The 25641-nt window shown below is 43.3% G+C and overlaps 1 protein-coding gene across 1 annotated transcript in view; it reads left to right on the top strand.

Annotated features, from left to right (window-relative positions):
• The window catches only part of TBC1D20 (TBC1 domain family member 20), a 34356-nt gene that overhangs the window by 416 nt on the left and 8299 nt on the right, over positions 1–25641 (top strand). The window contains exons 2-5 of the mRNA XM_060686069.2: positions 11308–11493; positions 15514–15594; positions 21131–21317; positions 24001–24102. Coding sequence (XP_060542052.2) covers positions 11308–11493; positions 15514–15594; positions 21131–21317; positions 24001–24102 — 556 coding nt within the window. The remainder of the gene's footprint in view (positions 1–11307; positions 11494–15513; positions 15595–21130; positions 21318–24000; positions 24103–25641) is intronic.

Below are 25641 nucleotides of genomic sequence, written 5' to 3'. Positions count from 1 at the left end.
GTGCGGAGGCCCCGCCCCTCTTCTCCTCTGACGGGGCTGAGGCAGCCAATCAAAAGAGGCGGCGCCACCAAGAGGCGGGCAATGAGGGAGTTGTTTGGCCCCTCCTTTAGCTCCGGCCAAGACAAGGCAGGCAGGCAGAAATTCAACCGGGCGAGCGTCTCGCCTGTTATTATCCGAGGGGAATGCTCCAGTTCTTTCCCACCTCACAGGGTTGTGGTGAAAATAGGAGGAAGGCGTGGCCGATATATTGATTGCCTTGAGTTATTTGTAAAGAAATAAATCAGTGTGTGTGTACACGTGTGTACACATGTAGTCCTCAACTTACATGTAGTAACACGCACACATAGTCCTCAATTTACAACACGTAGTAACATACACATAGTCCTCAACTTGCAACACGTAACACACGTAGTCCTCAATTTACAACATGTAGTAACACAAACGTCCTCAACTTACAACACGTAGTAATGTAGTCATCAACTTACAACACATAACACGTCCTCAACTTACAACATGTAGTAAGATACACATAGTCCTCAACTTGCAACACGTAACACACGTAGTCCTCAATTTACAACATGTAGTAACACAAACGTCCTTAATTTACAACACTTAGTAATGTAGCCATCAACTTACAACACATAACACATCCTCAACTTACAACACGTAACGTAGCCATCAACTTACAACACGTAACATACACATAGTCCTCAACTTGCAACATGTAACACACGTAGTCCTCAACTTAACAACATGTAGTAACACATGTCCTCAACTTACAACACGTAGTAATGTAGCCATCAACTTACAACACATAACACGTCCTCAACTTACAACACGTAGTAAGATACACATAGTCCTCAACTTCCAACACGTACACACGTAGTCCTCAACAACATGTAGTAACACAAACTTCCTCAACTTGCAACACGTAACACACGTAGTCCTCAACAACATGTAGTAACACAAACTTCCTCAACTTGCAACACTTAGTAATGTAGCCATCAACTTACAACACATAACACGTTCTCAATTTACAACACATAGTAACACAGGTAGTCATCAATTTACAACACCTAACACACACATCCTCAACTCACAACATGTAGTAACACACCCAGTCTTCAACTTACAACAGTTCGTTTAGTGACTGTTGGACGTTACAAGGGGCACTGAAAAAAGTGACTTACTTAGGACTGTTTTTCACACTTCACAATTTGGACGCTTAGCAACCGACTCATATTTATGACGGTGTCCCAGGGTCACCCAATCCCCTTTCGCAACCTTCTGACCAGCGAAGTCATTGGGGAAGCCAGATTCATTTAACGACCGTGTCACTCACTTAACAACTGTAGTGATTCATTTAACAATGGTGGCAAGAAGGTTCGTAAAATGGGCAAAACTCACTTCACAAATGTCTCACTTAACAGCAGAAATTTTGGACTCCGTTGTGGTCGTAAGTCTTGAACTCTATGTGTAATGTAATTATATATATATATACACACACAAAATACACATGCACATATTATCATGCACATACACACAACCTTATATTTTATATATACTTTGTGATTTTCTCCAGTTCCTCCTTTTGTTTTCTGCTGCCTCCTGGTACTGCCACGTCCACTACGCAAACTTTTTTATTTTCTTATCATGATTATTCTTTTTACCTTTTATTGATTTCCTGTTTTATTAATTTTGTGTATTTTATTACGTACATAAATACTTGTACGTGTATGTGTGTGCGTGTGTGTGTGTTTAGGGGGGCAGTTTCCTCAACTTACGACCCAACAATTGAGCCCCACATTTCTATTACTCACTTTGTTAAATGGGCTTTGCCCCATTTATGACCTTTCTTGCCACAGTCGTTAAGTGAATCACTGCAGATGTTCAATTAGTGACACGGTCATTAAGGGAATCTGGATTCCCTGTTGATTTTGCTTGTCAGAAGATCGCAAAAAGAGGATCACGTGACCCTGGGACACTGCAACTGTCATAAATATGAGTCTGTTGCCAAATTTCTGAATTTGGATCACGTGACCCCCTGGGGATGCTGCAATGGTCGTAAGTGTGAAAAACGGTCATAAGTCACTTTTTCCAGTGCTGGTGTAACTTCCAACAGTCACTAAACAAACTGTTGTAAATCAGGTATTACAGGTCGGTCGGTAGAAATAGAGAGAGAGATGTTATCTAACCTGATAATGAAACATTTGGAAAGCAACCCACAAGCTCGGGGAACGAACTTCCACCCTCATAGAGATATGGATATGAATGTGTGTTTGTATGTGTGTGTGTATTAGAAAAAACACCTAATATTCCTATTAAATCTTCTACATATGTATTTATGTATTGTACCATTTATTTTTGTTGGCCTGGCGATAGATAGATAGATAGATAGATAGATAGATAGATAGATGATAGATAGATAGATAGATAGATAGATAGATAGATAGATAGATAGATAGATAGATAGATAGAATTCTTTATTGGCCAAGTGTGATTGGACACACAAGGAATTTGTCTTTGGTGCATACACTCTCCGAGTACATAAAAAGAAAAGATACGTTCATCAAGAATCATAAGGTACAACACTTAATGATAGTCATAGGATATAAATAAGAATAGAATTAGAATTAGAATTAGAATTAGAATTAGAATAGAATAGAATAGAATAGAATAGAATAGAATAGAATAGAATAGAATAGAATAGAATAGAATAGAATAGAATTCTTTATTGGCCAAGTGTGATTGGACACACAAGGAATTTGTCTTTGGTGCATACGCTCTCAGTGTACATAAAAAGAAAAGATACATTCATCAAGAATCATAAGGTACAACACTTAATGATAGTCATAGGATATAAATAAGAATAGAATTAGAATTAGAATTAGAATTAGAATTAGAATAGAATAGAATAGAATAGAATAGAATAGAATAGAATAGAATAGAATAGAATAGAATAGAATTCTTTATTGGCCAAGTGTGATTGGACACACAAGGAATTTGTCTTTGGTGCATAAGCTCTCAGTGTACATAAAAAGAAAAGATACATTCATCAAGAATCATAAGGTACAACACTTAATGATAGTCATAGGGTATAAATAAAAATGGAATGGAATAAAATTAGAATAGAATAAGAATATTATACTGTGTGGGATGATTAGTACAGGTGGATTGATAATAGAATCAAGAAAAGATAAAAGTTAATATAAATCTTAAGATGCATATGTAAATTACGTTATATTATGATGAAAAGTAAAAGAAGAATCAATCTAACCTGTGTAGAAAAGTAACACTGACTGATTGTACTGTATTGTATTATAATAAATTTCAATTAAATTTTTTTTTTTAAAAAAGAAACTGACAGACTCCATGAATGGAAGGTTTATGACTATTATTGAAAAGAAGGGTAGCTATATTGGTCACTGATTTTTTTTTTAACTGTCAGAAATGTTTAATCATAAATTTTGAGTTTGTTTATTATTCTCACTTTAACAGATGAAAATGAGTGAGATGGGGGGAAAAAGAATTAGGATAGGATAGGATAGGGTAGGATAGGATAGGATAGGATAGGATTTCTTTATTGGCCAAGTGTGATTGAACACACAAGGAATTTGTCTTGGTGAATACACTCTCGGTGTACATAAAAGAAAAGACACATTCATCAAGAATCATACAACTATCACTTAATGATAGTTGTAGGGAACAAATAAGCAATCAAATCACATTAGGAAACAATATCAATATAAATCATAAGGATACAAACTACAAAGTTACAGTCATGCTGTCATAAGTGGGAGGAGATAAGTGATACGAACGATGAGAAGACTAATAGTAATAGTAGTGCAGACTCAGTAAATAGTTTGACAGTGTTGAGGGAATTATTTGTTTAGCAGAGTGATGGCATTTGGGAAAAAACTGTCCTTGTGTCTAGTTGTTCTGGTGTGCAGTGCCCTATAGCGTTGTTTTGAGGGTAGGAGTTGAAACAGTTTATGTCCAGGATGCGAGGGGTCTGTAGATATTTTCCCAGCCCTCTTTTTGACTCGTGCAGTATACAGGTCCTCCCTCCATGGAAGGCAGGTTGGTAGCCATTGTTTTTTCTGCAGTTCGAAGTTACTCTGAAGTAACAGGAGAGAAATCCAATCCACAGCTGTCCACCAAGGCAACGTTTGGGCAGAGAAAGCGCATTGCCCCCTGCAAATAAATGCCAAGGGAAGGGCACTTCCTTTCTGCCCTTCAGACCCTCCAGCAATTTAGCAGGAAAGGAAGGTGAGGCGACCAACACCCCATTGTATAAATCAATTAGCACTTCCTCAGCATACGCTGAAATCAGCATATGGCAGGAGTTCAGCAGGATTTTTTGCTCTAGTTGCATTTTTAGATGTGGAGCCTTGGCTGGAAATAGAATAAAGGAGTAAATTTCCAGGTGTTTGTATGTTTATTCAATAGCCATTTCAGTCCATGGAATCACCAGAGGGTGGGGTTGATTCTCAAAAGGCCCCGATTCCTTTATGTGCCAAGAAAATACAGATATTTATTGTTTATTGGTTCGATTTATATGCCGCCCTTCTCCGGAGACTCAGGGCGGCTTACAATGCGTTAAGCAATAGCCTTCATACTTTTTTATATACCTGCTTAGTAGGGCTTTCAGGCCCCCCAAGCGGTGTTCTTTTTTTTTTATATACAAAGTCAGCTTATTGCCCCCACAATCCAGGTCCTCATTTTACCTACCTCGAAAGGATGGAAGACTGAGTCAACCTTGAGCCTGGTGAGATTTGAACTTGCAGTAATTGCAGGCAACTGGTGTTACTTAAGAGCACTTTAGTCTGCTGCGCCACCAAGGCACCGATTTCTCGACTTAACGGACACAATTGGGACCAGAATTACTGTTGTTAAGCAAGCTGGCTGTTAAATGAATCGCAGCCAAATCCCTTTTTGCGACCTTCTGACAAGCAAAGTCGATGTGGAAGGCAGAGATTCACTTAACCTTGTTCCTAATTTAACAACTGCAGTGATTTACTTAACAGCTGTGGCAAGAAAGGTGGTAAAAGGGGGCAAAACTCAACAAATGTCTCCCTTAGCAACAAAAAAAATTGAGGCTCAATTGTGGTCGTAAGTCGAGGAGTACCTGCATTAGGTGTGTTATCCACTTTGAGTGACTTATAAAGGCAAGATAACAATCTAATAAAGAAATAATATCTCCTATGACGTCTTTTATTCACATGACCAGCCGATATTTTTGCATGCCCCTCTTCCTTGGGTGAATCCTCTTCCCTCTCCAACCTCTCCTTCCTTTTAAAACACGTTCTTTTAAGGTTGAATGCTTTTAACTAGCCATCAATTCTATTTGTATCTCAATTTTATCTTTTATTTTAATTGCCTATGCTTTGACGGCATTCCATATTTGGCCTTGGGGAGAGCATCTTTGCTTTGATGGTAGAGACAAAAATAACTTGCCTTCCATTATTCTCTCTGCAGGAAAACTGGCTTAGTTCTACAGATAGTCCTTGACTTACGACCGCTGTTGAGCCCCAAATTCCTGTTGCTAAGTGAGACCGTTAAATGAGGTTTGCCCCGTTTTACGTCCTTCCTTGTGCCACAGTGGTTAAGTGAGTCCTTGCAGTTGTTAAAGTTAGATCAGGGGTCTGCAACCTTAAACACTCAAAAGAGCCATTTGGACCCGTTTCCCACAGGAAAAGAAAACACCGGGAGCCACAAAACCCTTCCGGTGCCTGACTATTTCTTGAGCGGCCACAAAACTAGCATATGTAGTTTGAATTAAACGTTCTGTTTTCTCCTGAAATTTTTCTTTCCTTGGATTTATCCATAGTTGGCCTACTAGGGGTCAAAAAAGCTTAATAAATCACATGCTGGCGGATATCACACATTGGCGGTTGTAACGCATATTTTGAGCAACGGTGTTCTGCCCCACCCAATCCGGATTCCCAAGGATTGTGACACACACCAGTGGTCCTTATCAAAGTTATAACGTACCAAGAATAAACAAAGTCCAGCAAAGGTTGGCAACCAGCCCAGAAAACAAGATACGATAAGACACTCACTTTTCAAAAATGCTCTGTAATAATTACACGTTGTTTCCAGCAGGAAATTACTAACTGCGTGCGACTTAAATAGGCTAAGGGAGTGGCCAATTATCCTCAAACCTTACTCTCGAGGAGACCTCCTCCTCCTGAGTAGCCACTCCTGCCTTTTGGCAGCCCTGCGTGCCCGAGCATTGAGGAGAGGCTCCTCCACTTTGCTCTCTCTACTTGACGGAGTCTCTGGAGGTTCTGCAGGCCCAGGCTGAGTCTCTGCCTCTGGCACCACATCCTCTTCAGCTTCCTCACTGTTCGACACGAGCGCCGGCTGCTGGCGCGACCCCACACCAGCCTCCTCGTCGTCAGGATCAGCCACGATCCGCGCAGGCTGCTGGCGGGCCACAACACAGGGAGCCGCAGCAGAGGAATGAAAGAGCCACATGCGGCTCCAGAGCTGCGGGTTGCTGACTCTGTGTTAGTCCTACGGTTGTTAAGTGGCTTCCCCATTGACTTGGGGTCACAAAAAGGGATCACATGACCCCGGGATGCATCATAAATACGAGTCAGTTGCCAAGCATTTCAATTTTGGTCAAGTGACAGTCATAACTGTGAAAAACAGTCATCGGTCCCCATTTTTCAGTGCCGTTGTAACTTTGAATCAGGGGTGGGTTCTAAATTTTTTTACTACCGGTTCTGTGGGCGTGGCTTATTTTGTGGGCGTGGCTTGGAGGTCATGTGACTAGGTGGGCATGGCTAGCTGGTCAGAGTCATTTCTGGAAGGTCCTCACACTTACGACCAGTCCTCGCACTTACGACCTGACTCATTTGTTTGCTTTTAACACTGATCAGCTGCAGGACGGCCCTTTGAAGCCCCGTGGCAAGAGTTTAAACAGTTTTTTTCCCTCTAGTCATCAGCTGGGACTCAGGAGGCAGCAATAGATTGGGGGTGGGGGCAAATAAAAGGTAAGAATAACGGTGGGGGGTGGGAGGGCGGGGGGGGGAAAACCGGTCGTTGACATCATATCGTCACCACTATTGGCTCGGCCGAACTGGACCGAACCGGGAGGAACCCACCACTTCTTTGAATGGTCACTAAATGAACTGTTACCAGTCCAGGACTACCTATTGTGGAAATCTGGTTTTTCTTTTCTTTTCTTTTCTTTTCTTTTCTTTTCTTTTCTTTTCTTTTTTTTTGATATCAAGGGCAATGAAGCTGATTGTTCCCTGCCTTGCTTTGCTAGCCAAGCAAATAAATCTTCAATTCTCCATCTGAGATTGGAGAAGATGAAATGTAAAGAATCCATTCAAAGAGTTGACAAGGAAAGCTTTGTTCAATTGGGAGAGAACGGAGGAGGCAAACGAATTAAACGTCCAAAACGAAATGTCAATCAAAAGAAAAGGGGAAAAAAAAATGGCGAAATCAATTTTTGGATCTGGGCCGGCCATTTGCACCCGCTGTCTCGCCATTACAGATAGTCTTCAACCACTCGCTTAGTGACCGTTCGAAGTTATAAGGACACTGGAAAAAGTGAAGTTATGACCGTTTTTCTCACTTAACGACCGTTGCAGCGTCTCCAGGGTCAGGTGATCCAAATTCAGGCACTCTGGCAACTGACTCATTCTTATGATGGTCGCAGTGTCCCGGGGTCCCGTCATGATCCCCTTTTGCGACCACCTGACCAGCAAAGTCAATGGGGAAGACAGATTTACTTAACCATGTGACTACCTTACCAAATGCACGGATTCACTTAACAACTGTGGCCAGAAAGGCCATAAAATGGGGCAAAATTCAAGTAACTGTCTCGTGAAGCAACAAAAATTTGTGGCTAAATTGTAGTCATAAGTCAAGGACTGTCTGTACTCCCGGACCTGTAGCAAATGGTGGCTTATCAAAAATATTTGTATAACCCTAATCCAGCCTAACCCTAACCCTAAAAACTAACCTAACCCTTTTACAAGATATTAAAATAATACCTACAGAAAATTTTGGGCATTTGTGCAAGAAACAGCATGATTCATTTGGAGTTGGTGGTGGGACTGTTCGTGAAAAGGAATAAAATTTGAGTGAGAAGGGGGGGAAAAGCTGTCACTGTTAAAATATAGATTGAAATTTCCTATATGTTCAGTGTTTCTATAACTTGGCAGCTTAAAGACGGGTGGACTTCACCTCCCAGAATTCCCCAGTCAGCATTGGAATTCTGGGAATTGAAGTCCTAACTCCTTAAAACATGCTGGCTGGGGAATTCTGGGAGGTGAAGTCCGTAAGCTTAAAGCTTGCTGGCTGGGGAATTCTGGGAGTGGAAGTCCATGCATTTTTAAGCTGGCAAAATTGACAAACCTTGGTTTAGACAGAGGCTGGATTATTAAGGATACAGTGATTCATGCATTGGGCCAAGAATTAATTAGTCCGATCTATGTAATAAATATTGTTTTGACCAGATGATCTCTGAAGTTCCTTCTCTTTTTATATCGGTGACCTTTTTTTTCTTTGAATTTGGTGCTTAACTCAATAAAATAAGAGCCTTGTAGTACAGTGGTCTAAAGCACCCTGTTATTAAGTCCAGCTGCCTGCAATTACTGCAGGTTCGAATCTCGCCAGGCTCAAGGTTGACTCAGCCTTCCATCCTTTCTAAGGTAGGTAAATTGAGGACCCAGTTTGTGGGGGCAATAAGCTGACTTTGTATAAATATACAAAAGGATGAAGGCTATTGCTTAGCGCATTGTAAGCCGCCCTGAGTCTCCGGAGAAGCGCGGCATATAAATCAAATTATATATGTGTGTGTGTGTGTGTGTGTGTGTGTGGGTGGGTGTGTGTGTGTGTGTATAGTTAATATTTCGGGTTTCTTCCCGTGTAATTGTGGATATATCCCTAAAAGGGTAGAAGCGACGTTTCGACAGAATCTCATCTGCCATCATCAGGCTTATGTGAGGAGTCTTTTGCAGTAAACTGTTAAAGTAAGTTACTGCAAAAGACTCCTCACATAAGCCTGATGATGGCAGATGAGATTCTGTCGAAACGTCGCTTCTACCCTTTTAGGGATATATCCACAATTACACGGGAAGAAACCCGAAATATTAACTATACACACATATATACCCGTGAAAACTTACATAGACATATATATATATATTAAAAAGGGAAGTGTATTGTACATAGTTGATATAACTTCATAGAACTGTTTCAGCCTCAGTATTTGCCTTATTACAATTTTCATTAGACCATTTCCCCCCCCCCCCCCTTTGTTTAGCCTATTACGTAATTCTGAAACATATTTGGGTCAGATATCCTGATATATTTTAGCGTTATATTGTTTAAAGCTTGTGAAATTTAGAACTTGTGAAATGTGCTACACACAGGCTGTTCAGTTACCTATTCCAAAATCGTTTTGTAAATACCAAGGATTCAGATCATTTAAGCCAGTAGGATGTATTAAATCCAAGCCAAAGGACAAGAGCTCCAGCAAATTAAACCCTCCCAATCAGATTATTTGAGTGTGAATTCTAAAACTGCAGATTAGATATGCAATTAGGCAAGAGGGCATGTTATGAAAGACGGCTTTCAACGCAAACAGGTTGTGCTACTTCATTCTGGACTCATTGAGAGGTGATTGTGTTATTTTTATTTTCCCCATTACTTTCTTCCTTGTCCTGCTGATTAACGAGGCCTGTGAAAGAAATGAGGATTAGCAACTTTTTCCCTGGCTTTGATCAGATATGTAGGGCGGTCGTGATTTCAATGCAAAATTTCTAGGAGCATTGGATGCTTTTTACTCCCTCAATGTTTCTTTGCTCCTTTACCTTTCAACTGAAATCTCTGTTGCTTTTAAAGGTGGGTGCTATCTTTTTAAAACAGGCTTCTGAAGTGAGAATGTTTGTTTCGTCAGTTCAGTTAGTGTTCAAGTTAGGAAACAAGGGTGTGACTTCCTTCTGAAAATCCTTGTCAGCTGGCTAGGCTGATGTCTGTTGGACTTCCCTTTGATGCTTTGATGCTGAGTTTGTCCGTCTATCTATCATCTATCTATCATTTATCTATCTATCATCATCTCTATCATGTCTGTCTAACCCTAACTATCATCTCTCTCTCTCTCTCTCTCTCTCTCTCTCTCTCTCTCTCTCTCTCTCTCTATCATCTATCTATCTATCTATATCAATTTGATATTGATTTTAATTGAAATGTTTTAAATTATGGGCCAAATTTTATTTAATTATTTTAAATCTATTTTAACTTTTGTGTATGAATGTTTTATATTTGGCTGTTCACCGCCCTGAGTCCGGAAGGAGAGGGGCGGTATAGAAATCTGAAAAATAAATAAATAAATAAATAAATATCATCTATCTATCATCATCTCTATCATGTCTGTCTAACCCTAACTCTATTATATCTCTCTATATCTATCTATCTATCTATCTATCTATCTACCTATCTATCTATCTATCTATCATCTCTATCATGTCTAACCCTAACTCTATCATATTTCTCTCTCTCTCTCTCTCTCTCTCTCTCTCTCTCTCTCTCATATCATCTCTATCATATCTGTCTAACCCTAAATCTATCATATATCCCTCCCTCCCTCTCTCTCTCTCTCTCTCTCTCTCTCTCTCTCTCTCTCTCTCTCTCTCTCTCTTGTTTTCCCCAAAATAAGACATCCCCTGATATACATGCCCAATTGGGGTTTTGAGCGCATGGCAATAAGGCCAAGCGCTTATTTCAGGGTTCAAAAAATATAAAACAGGGTCTTATTTTAGGGGAAACACAGTATCTGTCTATCTATCTATCTCTGTCTATCCATCCATCCATCCTTCCATCTATCTATATGTATCTATCAATCATCTCTGTTTCAATTTATCTATCTAATATTTATCTATAATCTTTCTCTCTGTATAGCTCTCTCTCTCTCCCATATTTAAGCAGAAGTATAACTAACAGTCCTCCCTCCTCCTATTTTCCCAACAACAACCCTGTGAGGTGGGTTGGGCTGAGAGTGAGTGAGTGAGAGAGAGAGAGATCCAAAGCCACCTAAAGCAGAACTAGAACTCACCTCCTGGTGATTGGTCCAAAGTCACCCAGCTGGCTCTCATGCCTAAGACAGGACTACAGCTCATTGTCTCTTAGCAATTGACCCCAAAGTCAACCAGCTGGCAACTGTGTCTAAGGTGGGGCTAGAACTCACCACCTCCTGGTTTCTAGACCGGAATCTTAACCACTGGGCCAGACCTGGCTGGTGGGAGAGACGGCCCTTGGCTGATGTAGTTTTTCTGTCTCTTTCAGAGTCTGAGACAAAGCAGAAGAGGAAGATAGCCGAGATCTACCAAGTGCTAAACAATGAGCCGGTGGACATTGCTCCCCTCCGGCGCATGGCTATCAGCGAAGGAGGCCTTCTCATGGACGAGATTCGCTGCAAAGTGTGGCCCAGGCTGCTCAACGTGAACATAGACGACCTGCTGCCTCCGCCAGGTGAAGCCCTCCGGTTCTGACCACCTGCCCAGCCTCGGAGCATAGGGGTGGGGTGCGAGCCCTCTGCACCCAGAACATTCCAGCCCTTAATTTTGATGCTCTCTGAGCTTTTATTTACCTGACTAGGGAACATGGTAGAAGGGAGTGGGGGTTGTGGAGAGGAGGAGGACTGTGGGGTCCTCAAATCTTGGTTGTTTTCTTGAAGACGTTTCATGACCTAGCTAAGTAATATCATCAGTGTTGGAGGGAGGTTTGCAGAGAGGAGAAGGAGCAGGAGAAATGGTGGAGTCTTTGGTGCTCTCTGAGCTTGGCTGTTTTTTGCAGACATTTTGTTACCTGACTAGGGAACATCAACTAGGAGCCTGAATGGCGTAGGAGGCTAATGCCTCCTACTAAGGCAGCATTTAACATCCAGCTGCCTGCAATTACTGCGAGTTCAATTCTCACCAGGCTCAAGGTCGACTCAGCCTTCCATCCTTTCTAAGGTGGGTAAAATGAGGACCCGGTTTGTCGGGGCAATAAGCTGACTTTGTATAAAATATACAAAAGTATGAAGGCTCCGGAGAAGGACGGCATATAAAAATAAATTAAAAAAAAAAATCATCAGTACTAGAAGGGAGTGAGGGTTGCAGGGAGAAGAAGGAGGACTGTGGGGTCTTTGGTGCTCTCTAATCTTGGTTGTTTTCTTGAAGACGTTTCATGACCCAGCTAGACAACATCATCAGTGTTGGAGGGAGGTTTGCAGAGAGAAGGAGGAGCAGGAGAATGGTGGAGCCTTTGTTGCTCTCTGATCTTGGCTGTTTTCTTGCAGGTGTTTTGTTACCTGACTAGGGAACTTCATCAGTGCTAGAAGGGAGTGGGGGTTGCGGAGAGAAGGAGGAGGACTGGGGGGGTCCTTGGTGGTCTCTAATCTTTCATGACCCAGCTAGGCAACATCATCAGTGTTGGAGTGAGGTTTGCAGAGAGAAGGAGGAGCAGGAGAATAATCCTGCTCCTAGTTACCCAGCTAGGTAACATCATCAGTGCTAGAAGGGAGTGGGGGTTTGTGGAGAGCAGGAAGAGGACAAGGACGGTGGGAATCCTTGCTGCTCTCTGAGCTTGGCTGTTTTCTTGCAGACTTTTCATGACCAATTGGGTAACATCATCAGTACTAGATGGGAGTGGGATTTGGGAGGAGGAGGGGGCCTGGTGGAGTCCTTGGTGCTCTATGAGCTTGGCTGTTTCTTGCAGACATTTCATTACCCAACTAGATAACATCAATACTGATAGAAGGGAATGGGGCTTGGGGCAGGGGTGGGCTTCAAAAATTTTAGCGAGGGAGTCTCTGCCCAGTTGCTGGGTGGGCGTGGCCTAGTCGGCCTCCTGCACCACAGCGGGGGGGTGGCATTTTTGCCCTCCCTGGGCTCCGGAGGCTTTCCTCGAGCCTCCAGGAGGACGAAAACAGCCTCCCCAGGCTCCAGAGGCCCTCTGGAGGCCGGAAACAGTCCCATTTCTGGCCTTCCCGAATTTCCGGTAGGCCCGTTTTTTGCCCTCCCCGAGCCTCCGCACGAGCCCTGCACTTACCTGCATCCAAAACGGGCCGCCTAAGGACTCCTGGGAGGGGAGGGGCCAGCCAGGAGTGAGATTTGAGGGTTCTCCAAACTGCACAGAATCTTAGCTAGAGGTTCTCTCCGAATCCCTGCAAACCCCCAGCAGCCCCACCCCTGGCTTGGGGGAAGAAGAGGAGGAGGAGGATAAGGACAATGGGGTCCTTGGTGCTCTCTGAACTTGGTGTTCTGTCCCCGTCCCACACACGCACCCCCACAGACGGCCCGGAGTTAATAAGCCACACGACAAAACTCTTTGAAGATAAAGCTGGCAGCAACCCAGTGGCTAGCTGCCAATTCAGACTTTACTCACACAAAACAAAGATTAGACTGCAAGCATTCCGATAAAACAGGCAGAGTGTCAACAATACAAGGATTAATCCAAATGCAGTCCGATAAAGCAGGCAGAAGTCCAGTAACGCAGAGATCATGGAGTATTTCCAGTTTTTGCTCGTCACAAACTGAACCGGCCACCACACCCACATTTATACCCTGTGGGGTGTGGTCCAGTGACTCAGCTAATCTCTGGCACGCCTTCCTCTCTGCTGCGCACGCTTCTCCCTGCGCCTCTGTCGCGGGTCCAGCCAGCACTTATCTCCTTCATCGCTGTCCACCTGTGGCTGTGGGGACGTGCTTGGCTCTGAGCCTATCGTTTGGCCTTCAGTGTCCTCCGGAGGCATTGCCAGAGAGGAGGGTCCTGGAGAGGGAGGCCTTGCCAACTCTTCTCCCTCACTCTCAGAGTCTGCATCTGTCGATAGCCCAGGCTCAGGCAACGGAGCCACAACACTTGGTTGTTTTCTTGTAGACGTTTCATTACCCAACTAGATTACATCATCAGCGCTACAAGGGAGTGGGGTGAGAGACTCACGGAACTGCCAACTCAGACAAACAAAGCTAACCGTAAACAACAACTTATTCAAGGAACCACCAAGAACGCTCCCAACAGCCACTAATCTATAAGGAAACAGTAAAAAAAAAAAAACCACCTCCTTCTCACCCTGAAGGTATTATCTAGTTTGGTCATGAAACGTCTGCAAGAAAACAACCAGGCGCCAAAGACCCCACAATTCAACCCTGAGCTACAATGATTCTGAAGGATATGAATAAGAAGTTACTCTTTTATGAAAGTGCTTGATGTATTAAAAAGCTATGATGTTCTTCCCGTCGCAAACTAACCACAAATTGTAATCAGTAGAGCTAATGTGATACGACTTGATAAAAGCTCCCTTGGAGACAGGAACCTACTACGCCTTGGGCAAGACCACTTATCAGTAAGAAAGGAATATCCGCCCAAGGTGAAAATTAAAAGTAAACATGATAAGATAGTTGTTGTTAGGCAGGAAATTTTCGCCTTCGTTGAAAAAAAAAATACACCAGGACTAAACCATTTATCATGGTCACTTGGACTCAGCAGCCATTGCCATCTGTACAGCCTAAAAGCAGGGATTGTAGGGGGAGAAACGACTTATAAGGTAGTCCTCGACTTATAACGCTTCACTTAGTGACGGTTCAAAGTTACAACAGCACTAAAAAAATTGATCTATGGCCATTTTTTCACACTTAACGACCATTGCAGCATCTCCATGGTGATGTGATTTTACATTCGGATGCTTGGCAACTGCATTTACGATGGTAGCAGAGTCCCGGGGTCACCTGATCCCCTTCAGACGAGCAAAGTCAATGGGGGAGCACAATTCATTTTTACAGCTGGATTCCTAACTTAACAACGGCAGTGATTCACTTAACAACTATGACAAGAAAGGTCATAGAACGGGGCAAAATTGACTTAACAAATCTCACTTAGCAACATAAATAAATTCTGGACTCAATCGTGGTCCTAAGTCAAGGACTACAGGTAATCCTGAACATACGACCGCAATTGAGCGCAACATTTACGTTACTAAGTGAGAGATTTGTTAAGTGAGTTCTGCCCCGTTCTACGACCATTCTGGTCATAAATTGCTAAGTGAATCATTGCCGTTGTTAAGTTAGTAACCCTGTTGTTAAATTAATCCTGCTTCCCCGTTGACTTTGCTGTCAGAAGGTCACAAAAGAGGATCACGTGAGCCCAGGACCCTGCAACCGTCATAAGTATGAGCCAGTTGCAAGTGTCTTAATTTCAATCTCATGACTCTGGGGATGCTGCAGTGGTCGTAAGTGTGAAAAACGGTCATAAGTCACTTTTTTAAGTGACGTTGTAACTTTGAATGATCACTAAATGAACTGTTGTAAATCGAGGATTTTTTATAATGTTGGTTAGTTGGAAACTGAGATTCCCTGTCTGCCTGAAACTCCTTAACCATCTTTTTAAGGGATGTCAGAACCCAAAGCAGGCCTGGCTTGAAATCGTCACGGTTTAAAAGCCTATTTTCTTAGTTTCCTGATTTTCTTTGTAATTACAATTAACTATAATATTCTTCGCTGTTCCGTTTAGAGGAAGAACTTCGGGAAATAAGCAAGGATTATCAGCAAGTCCTGTTGGACGTAAGGCGATCCCTCCGACGTTTCCCGCCAGGTATGGTGATCGGTCGATCCTTTTTCTGACCATGAAAACTCCGGATTGTCCTGCAAAATGATCTGGGTTGAAACAGACTCATTTGCTGCAGCTTCCCCGAGGGAAGCGGAAGGATTACAGGTAGTCCTCGATTTACAACAATTCATTTAGTGACTGTCTGAAGTTACAACGGTGCCAAAAAATGGGACTTCTGGCCGTTTTTCACATTACAACCATTGTACCATTCCCTAGGCAGGTGATCCAAATTCAGACGCTTGCCAACTGGCGTTCATCTTTATGACAGGCACACTGTCCTGGAGTCACGTGATCCCTTTTTTGCAAACCTTCGGACAAGAGAAGTCAACACAGTTGTTAAGTGATCTGTGCCCCGTGTTACAACATTTGTTCCGTGAATCACTGCAGTGTCTCGCATTTTAACGTTTTATTAGTTTATCAAAACATAAAATACAAAGAGAAATTCAAAAAAGCAATAGAAAACTAGGAGGATAGAAAAGAAGAAAAAAAATGGTGTAAAGAGGGAAAAAGAAAAATAACGGGGAAGCCGGATTCACTTACTAACCGTGTTGCTAACTTAACAACGGCAATGATTCACTTCACAACAGTGGCCAGAATGGTCGTAAAATGGAGCAGAACTCACTTCACAAATGTTTCATTTAGCAGCAGAAATTTGAGGCTTGATTGTGGTCGTAAGTCGAGGATTACCTATACGTTTCTGCAACAGTCTGCTGTTTCGTATGTGGTTGTGTTAATTCTTGGCTCCGTCCCATGGTCCTTTGCTACAAAACAAGGAGAGTTGGATGTTCTCATAGTTACGACCGGTTGCTTAAGCCACCACTTGAATACAGGGCATCCTCAACTTACAGCCATTCGTTTAAGTGACCGTTTGAAGTTACAAAGGCACTGAGAAAAAGTGATTCAGGACCGTTTTTCACACGACCATTGCAGCACCCCCCAGGGTCACACGTTCAGAATTCAGACCCTTAGCAACTGGTGTGTAGCAAATAACTCGGCTCATGCGATCACATTTTGCGACCTTCTGGCAAGCAAAGTGTCAGGCCTTTGCCACATTCACTACTGTGGCACACAGAGCCATATTGGTGGGCAGGCGAGCTCAGCTCCGGTGTGCATGTGTGCGCCGGCCAGCTCATTTTCAGGCCTTCCGGGCCCACTGGAAGTAGGGAAAGAGACTGTTTCCTACCTTCAGAGGGCCTTGGGTGTGTGTAAGGAAGGCCTGTTTTTTGCTCTCCTTTTTAGGAGCCTGAGAAGGGCAAAAACAGCCTTCCCCACCCAGACAGCAAATAGGCGGTTCCTGGCCTCCGGAGGGCCTCCAGCAGGGTGGGGAAGGCTGTTTTTGCCCTCCCCAAGCTCCTAGAAAGGCTCTGGAGCCTGGGGAGGGTGAAAAAATGGGCCTACTGGGCCCACCATGCCATCGTGTGCCAAAAGCAGGGGGGGCGCGGGGGGGTGTCACACACACATATGTGGGGGCGGGGCGCATAGAATTATGGGTGTGGGCACGCACGTGCTTGACCCCTCCCCCCCACGCTTCCTCCACTTTTGGCACGTGATGGCAAAAAAGTTAGCCATCACTGGTATAGAGCAAGGGTGATACGTAGTCAAAATAACATTCCTTTCTCAGAGAGTCAAGGACATCTTGCCCTGCACCTGGAGTGGTGTGACTGGGAGGCATCTTCAGTTGGGACAGTGCTTTGATTGGACCATGTGATGGACATGTGGATGCTGGACAGGGACTTGGACTTTCTTTTCGGTGGGGAAAACCTGGAAGCTTTCCTATTTGGGTTTTCCCAGATGTGCCAATACGACATCTTTAATAAAATGGAACTTTGAGGAACGAAGCCGCGGAGTCTTCTTTCGTTGGGGGTGTTACTTGGAACCTTGACACAAAGTCAAAGCCAGATTTACTGAACAACCGTGTTCCTAACTTAATGTGATTCACTTAACAGCTGCGGCAAGAAAGGCCGTAAAATGGGGCAAAACTCATTTAACTGTCTTGGTTAGCAACAAACATTTTGGGCTCTATTGTGGTTGTAAGTGAAGGACTACTGTATATATGACACTTTGCCAAAAAGCTACATGTGACCTGGTTCCATAGTTACAACCTTCCCCTCTGCCCCCAAATTCCCCCGCCCTGCCCTGCCCCGCAGCTACATGGTGGCATTTTGGGTGCCAGACGTTTGCAGCTATTTGCATTGCCCTGCGGAGAAGCAATTGCAGAGGTTTTGCCCAGAAACCAGCATGCATTTCTGGTTTCTTGACAAACGCGCCCCTTTGATAACCGTGGATTCACTTAATGACGGCTACATTTGCTTAACAACTGCCGCAAAAAATTGGGTCCAGTCACAGGGTAACCTGCTTCCCAACTGTCCCAACTTATTCCATCAATTTTCTTATGTATTCAGAAGGTTAAAATACAAAAGAAAAAAAAAATGAGTCGTGACTTAGGACTGTAATTGCCAGACTGAATTAATAGACAAGAGAGAATAGAAACAGAAACCAGAACAGAATAAAGAATAGAATTAAATAGAAAACAATGGAATGGCATGGCATGGCATGGCATAGCATAGCATAGAATGAATATAGAATAGAATAAAATAGAGAATGGAATGAAAATAGAATAGAAAATATGGAATGGAATAGGTTGACTCAGCCTTCCATCCTTTCTAAGGTAGGTAAATTCAGGGCCCAGTTTGTGGGGGCAATAAGCTGACTTTGTATAAATATACAAAAGTATGAAGGCTATTGCTTAGCACATTGTAAGCCGCCCTGAGTCTCCGGAGAAGGGCGGCATATAAATCAAATTAAAAAAAAATAATGAAATGGGAATGGAATGGAATGGAATTCTTTATTGGCCAAGTGTGATTGGACACACAAGGACTTTCTCTCTGGTGCAGAAGCTCAATGTACATATAAACAGCAAGTAATAGGTCATAGATCATAAGACAAATTTCAGAATGCGCAGAGGCTGATCGGTTAACGAAATTACTTAGGAACCAAAAAGACTCTGAGTATTACGAATGTTGGAACCTATGCTATATTTGGGTGAAAGAAAAGAGAGGGAAATGAAATGGATCTTATCAGTGATTTAAATTGTATAGGCGCATATTTGTGTACGTTCGTCGCAATAACTTTGTATGTATATATGTAAAGAAATGGTTTTTAAAAAATGGAAATAAACTTATTGATTAAAAAAAAAAAACCTGGCTGGTCATGCCCCCAAACCAGACTTTTTTTTTTTTTTAACTTTTAAAAGCATTTTTTCTACAACCACTTGGGCCGAAAAATGTTTTTAAAAGTTAAAAAAAAAGCCTCTGATGATCCCCCAGCTCAGCTGAGATCGTCAGAGGCTTTTCAAAGCATTGTTTTCTGCAACCTCTTAAGGTTGTAGAAAAAATGCTTTTAAAAGGAAAAAAAAAAGTTGGCCATGCCACCCAGTGACATTACCCCCCCCACCAAGCCACACCCACAAAATAAGCCACGCCCACAGAACCGGTAGTAAAAAAAAATTTAGAACCCACCCCTGAAAAGAACTACTGGTAAGTTCCTGCATTTGTTTCTCGTTAGATCGGGAATCGATCTAGCAGCCCAAGGTGCTGGGTAGGAGCTGAAAAGTTTAGGAGCCTGATTATAAAATATAATACAGGTAGCCCTCCAGTTACGACTGCAAGGGAGCCCCAAATTTCTGTGGTTAAAGCGAGACGTTTGTCAAGGAGCCTGAGTGGCGTAGGAGGCTAATGCCTCCTAAGGCAGCATTTAACATCCAGCTGCCTGCAATTACTGCGAGTTCAATTCTCCCCAGGCTCAAGGTTGACTCAGCCTTCCATCCTTTCTAAGGTAGGTAAATTGAGGACCCAGATTGTGGGGGCAATAAGCTGACTTTGTATAAATATACAAAAGTATGAAGGCTATTGCTTAGTGCATTGTAAGCTGCCCTGAGTCTCCGGAGAAGGGCGGCATATAAGTCAAATTAAAAAAAAATAATAAAAAAAATAAAAAAGTGAGTTTTGCCTCATTTTACAGCCTTTTGTTCTGACCCAGCCTTAGCAGAAGCAAGAAACAGACTCCTGGTCACGAAAAACCCTTCTTTATATACTTCTTGTGAATTAATGGCATTCACCCACCAAAAAGCCCAGGCAACAGACCTTCAAGGAGTTAACTGCAGTACAGACCTTATCAGTTTCTTGCGATAATTGCAAGCTGAAAGGCTGAAAATTAAGTTCTGGCAAGCAGTCTCTGTGGCACGAAACACGATGAGCAAAATCTTCAGAAATACGAACGGTTGTCTCCTACGACCACCGCTCCCCTTTCCTTCTATTTATTCCCCAGCCAGGGAGGGGCCATTCAGCATCCACGTGCGCTTTGCTTCCCGAGTCGCTTGTCCTCCGTTGCTCACCTCTCCTAACTGCTCTGTGCATATGTTCATCTGGAACAGGCCCCAGCTGTTCTTCCTCCTCACTCATCTCAGCCTCCAAAGGCAGCTGCCTCTCCGGTGGCTGGGAAATGTTGGATGGCCCTGGCTCTATCTCTGCGTCCGACGCAGAGCATCCATCAGAGCCTTTCCCAGGCTCCAGAGCTGGCCCAAGTTCCTTCCCAACCTCCTCATCGTCCGAGTCTGCTGCCAGCTGGCAGGCCACTACACCTTTCTTGCCACCGTTGTTAAGCGAAGCACAGAAGTTCTTAAGTTAGTAACACGGTTCTTAAGCGAACCCGGCTTCCCTGTTGACGTTGCTTATATAAGGTCGCAAAAGGGGGTCACGTGAGCGTCATAAATGCGAGCCGCTTGTCAAGCATCTAAATATAAATTACGTGACCACGGGGATGCTGGAACGGTCATGTTAGGAAATGATAATTACCTAACTTGTTGGGTTGGCAATATATAAACCATAAATATAGCTTTAAGACTGCTGTATTGCATCATACTGTGTCCTGATTGGTCAGCTCTGTAGCCAATGTCCTTAAAAGGGAGCTAGAAACATGGTTTGTTTCTCTTTGCCGCTCTTTGCTGATATCTTTGCTGTTTTTGCTCTCTGATATCTCTGTATGCTACTGTTTGCAAATCCAGAAGAACTGTTTATTGTGAATGACTATGACGACTGGTAAGAAGACTTTGTTATTGGATTATCCCTGGACTATTGTTTTACTATCTACTGCTTTATATGTGAACGACCTGGACTTTTTATTGGACTGTGCCTTATTACTATTTCCTGAAAGTAAACACAACTCAGCGTATGTGTGTTATTTCCTAACTACTTTCAATTGCTTTTCATGTGCACACTCTTGCTACTCAAGGGTTGCTCTGCGAATTCCTCAACAGGTCGTAAGTGTGAAAGACGGTCCTAAGCCCCTTTTTTCAGCACCGTTATAACTTGGAACAAGTCACTAAACAAATAGTTGTAAGTCGAGAATTACCTATCGATTGTCCATCCTAGCTCAGCGGTTCTTTGCGAGAATAGGATTCAGGTAAGCATCGTTTTCTTCGGCCGTTGCTTCATTCACTCTTCCTCTCTCCCCTTCTTTCTAGACATGCCCGATGAGCAGAGAGAGGGTCTCCAGGAAGAGCTGATAGACTGCATCCTGCAGGTTCTGCAACGCAACACACAACTCCATTATTACCAGGGATACCATGACATTGTGGTCACCTTCCTTCTCGTGGTGGGGGAGAGGTTGGCCGCCACCCTGGTGGAAAAACTCTCAACGCATCACCTCAGGTATTGTAATCTCCCAGCGTTTCTCAACCTTGTCCGCTCGACAGTGGGTGGACTTCAACTCCCAGAATTCCAGGCTGGCTGGGGAATTCTGGGAGTTGAAGTCCACCCATCTTCAAGCGGACAAGGTTGAGAAATACTGCTGTAATTTATTGAAATATCTGTAGTTCAGTTTATCGGTCTAGAGCAGGGGTCGGCAACCCGTGGCTCTGGAGCCGGATGTGGCTCTTTCATCCCTTTGCTGCAGCTCCCCGTTGCTGGTTGGCGCCACAATTTTGAGAGGAGCTTCTGCTTTGGGAGGAAGCACGGCGCTCCAGGAAGAGACTCTATGGCAAGAGGCGGTCTTTCCAGTCGGGCCCCAGAATTGATAGGGCTTTCGGTTAGGACAGGTAGAGGAAAAAGGATGCCGCGCTAGGAGGAGACTCTATGGTGGGAAAACTGGACTTCCAGTCAGCAAAGGAAAAAGGACGCCGTGCTAGGAGGAGACTCTATGGTGGGGGAACCGGACTTCCGGTCGGCTCCAGAATCGAATGGGGGGGCTTCCGGTTAGGACCTTTGTGGCTCTTCGAGTGTTTAAGGTTGCCGACCCCTGGCCTAGAGGTAGCTCTTGCATTGATGTCAACGTGAATACATGTAGTCCTCGACTTACAACAATTTATTTAGTGACCGTTTGAAGTTACAACGCCACTGGAAAAAGTGACTTACGACCATTTTTCCACAGCTCCAACTTTTGCAAACATCCCCACGATCAGGTGATCAAAATCTAGACGTTTGGCAACTGGTTTCACATTTATGATGGTCGCAGTATCCCAGGGTCACGCGATCCCCTTTTACGACCCTCTGACAATTAAAGTCAATGGGGAAGCCAGATTCACTTAACAACCGGGTGACTCACTTATCAACCGCAGTTGTGATTCACTCCGCAGTTGTGGCCAGAAAGGTCGTAAAACGGGGCAAAACTCCCTTAGCAAACGTCTCATTTAGCAACGTAAATTTTTGGGCTCCATTTCAGTGGTGGGTTGCTACCGGTTCATCCCGGATTGGGCGAATCGGTGGGCAGCTCCGCCCACCCGCCCGGATGCTTCCGTGCATGTGCAGAAGCGTTGCGCGCGTAAGCGCCCATGAGCGAACCGGTAGCAACGGCTTTTGAAACCTGCCCCTGCTCCATTTGTGGTCGTAAGGCGAGGACTCCTTGTGCTGTACTTAAAATCAGGGTGGATTTGATTTAAATCGAGTTGATTTAAATCACAATTTAAATCACGATTTAAATCACTAGTAAAAAGGCTTGATTTAAATCAACTCGATTTAAATCATAATTTTTAAAGAGCAACTGTCATCTCTGCTACTCCTTTGACCCACTGTTGACTCACCGATAATCCCAGTGTTGCAGAATATACAGCCTCCTGCTACATAACTCAGCTCCATTTCATGATGAATAAACTAAATCATTTATGCATCTTAAATAGAAAACTATCTTACGATAGATTTTTACCCCAAAAGTTTTTTATTAAAATAAATTCAATAAAAATCAAAAAAATCGATTTAAATAAAAAAAATCTGATTTTTTTGATTTTTTAAAAAAAAATCATTGATTTTTATCCACCCTGCTTAAAATCCAGAAGAGTAATATTTTCTTCATTGCAACACAACATTCCCTATTGGTGCACTTCACATATAACACATCCAAACACTTTACATGGCACATTTTGGGTGTCTTATTTCCCACGCCTTGCCCGCATCTTTAACCCTAAATTCCTGCCCCCCAAATGAAATGAACAAACTTCTGATGTTTAAACCAAACACAGGACAACACACCAGTGGTGAAACGTAAAATTTGTTACTACCGGTTCTGTGGCCGTAGCTTGGTGGTGGTGGGGGGGGTGTAATGTGATGGGGGGGAGATGGCCAACTTTTTTTTTTTTTACTTTTAAAAGCATTTTTTCTACAACCTCTTCGGCCAAAGAGGTTGTTAAAAAATGCTTTTAAAAGCCTCTGACGATCCCAGCTGAGTTGCCTGATCATCAGAGGCTTTTTTTTTTCTTTTAAAAGCAAAAAAAAAATGCTTTTAAAAGAAAAGAAAAGCCTCTGAAGATCGCAAGGCTCAGCTGGGATCGTCAGAGGCTTTTAAAAGCATTTTTTTGTACAACCTCTTCGGCCGAAAAGGTTGTAAAAAAAATGCTTTTAAAAGCCTCTGACGATCCCAGCTGAGCCGTGCGATCTTCAGAGGCTTCTTTTTTTTTTTTTTAACTTTTAAAAGCATTTTTTTGGCCAGAAAAAAAAAATGCTTTTAAAAGTAAAAAAAAAAAAAGCCTCTGATGATCACATGGCTCAGCTGGGCATTGGGGGGGGGCAGAGATTTTTGCTACCGGTTCTCCAAACGCCCTGCCGCCATTGCTACCGGATCTGGTCCAAACCGGGAGCATTTCACCCCTGCAATTCACCCAAATGATGGCTCCACCTCCCTTCCAGGATGTTAGACAAAAATGCCGACTGTCAGCCTTTCCTAAACATCCTTTGCCGCGTATAATAAACACGAATATTTCTCGGATTGCAGTTTGCCTCACTTGCGTTTGTGTCCGTTTGTGTTGTCCCTGTGATATTGCAGGATGTTCATGGTTTGTATATGTGTGTGTGCGCTTCACCCTTGTTGCATTCTAACTTTTTGCTAATCCTTTCCTGGCTGCAGGGATTTTATGGACCCAACCATGGAAAACACCAGGCACATTTTAAATTATCTGATGCCCATCATAGACCAAGTGAATCCAGATCTCCACGATTTCATGCAAAGGTATTCTAAGTTTTAGGATTTGTTTTTTTTTTTTTTCCAAGTTCAGGTAGTCCTCATTTTACAATCCTTTGTTTAGTGACTATTCAGAGTTAGAACAGCACTGAAAACAGTGACTTATGAACAGTTTTCACACAACTGTTGTAGCATCCGCATGTTCACAAAATCAAAATTTGGGTGCTCAGCAACTTAGTATGTTATTTAATACCGTTGCAGAATGTTAACACATCATTTTCATTGGGAGCCCTTCCCTTCCCTCTCCTTCCCCCTCCACCTACCCAGCTACCTCCCTCTCTCCTTCTTTCCTTCCTTCCTTCCTTTCCTTCTTTCCTTCCGTCTGTCCCTTCCCTCCCCTCTTCCTTCCTTCCTTTTTCTTTCTTTCTTTCTCTTTCTTTCTTCCTCACTCTTTTCCTTCCTTTCCTTATTCCCTTCCTTCCTTTCCTTCCTTCCTTCTTCGCTTCCTTTCTTCCCTCCCTTCCCTTTTTCGTTTCTTCCTTCCTCCCTCCCTCCCTTTCCTTCCTTCCCTCCCTCCCTCTTTCCTTCCTTTCTTTCTCACTTTCCCTTCCCTTCCTTATTTCCTTCCTTCCTTTCCTTCCTTCCTTCCTTTTTCTTTCTTTCTTCCTCACTCTTTCCCTTCCCTTCCCTTTCTTATTCCCTTCCTTCCTTTCCTTCCTTCCTTCCTCGCTTCCTTCCTTCCCTCCCTTCCCTCTTTCGTTTCTTCCTTCCTTCCTTTCTTTCCTTCCTCCCTCCCTTCCTCTCTCCCTCCCTCCCTTTCCTTCCTTCCTTCCCTCCTTCCTTCCTTTCTTTCTCACTCTTTCCCTTCCCTTCCTTATTTCCTTCCTTCCCTCCCCCCTCCCTCCCTCCCTTCCTTCCTTGTCATACAATCACCATTTATAATCTTCCTAGCCGGCTTCTGACAAGCAAAGTCAATGGGAAAAGTCAGATTCGCTTAACGACTGTGTGATTCACTTAACTGCAAGTGATTCGCTTAACAACTGTGGCCAGAAAGGTCGTAAAACTCACTTAAGGGCTGCCTCGCTTAGCCGTGGAAATTTTGCGCTCCATTGTGGTCATAATTCGAGGATCACTTGTAAGGAGGCATTTAATCTGTATCAATGGTAGCATTTTGAATTAAGCAAGAAGCTCCTATGACTCCTCATGGAGTTCCCCCACTCAAGAATTTAACCCCAAAATTCTCTCAAAAACAGTCACTGTGAGAGGGATCTTGGAGTCCTAGTGGACAATCACTTAAACGTGAGCCAGCCGTGGGCGGCAGCAGCCAAAAATGCTAACACAATCCTTGGTTGTATAAAAAGAGGCATAGAATCAAAATCAGGTGAAATATTAGTACCGCTTTGTAAAGTCTTAGTAAGGCCACAGCTACTTTTGGTCCCCACATTACAAAAAAAAAGAGGTTGAGAGTTTGGAAAAAGTGCAGAGAAGAGCAACTAAGAGGATTAAAGGCCTGGAGGCTAAAACATAGGAAGAATGTCCCAAAGGTGCTTTTTTTTTCAAGAGGCAACTGAACTTTCTTGTTTTTGC

Source organism: Pantherophis guttatus, chromosome 3 (genome assembly GCF_059756535.1).
Source record: "Pantherophis guttatus breed Tessera chromosome 3, ASM5975653v1, whole genome shotgun sequence".
In the NCBI taxonomy this organism is placed as follows: domain Eukaryota; kingdom Metazoa; phylum Chordata; class Lepidosauria; order Squamata; family Colubridae; genus Pantherophis; species Pantherophis guttatus.
The sequence above is the reverse complement of the archived record's forward strand: the minus strand, read 5'-3'. Positions and strand labels throughout refer to the sequence as shown.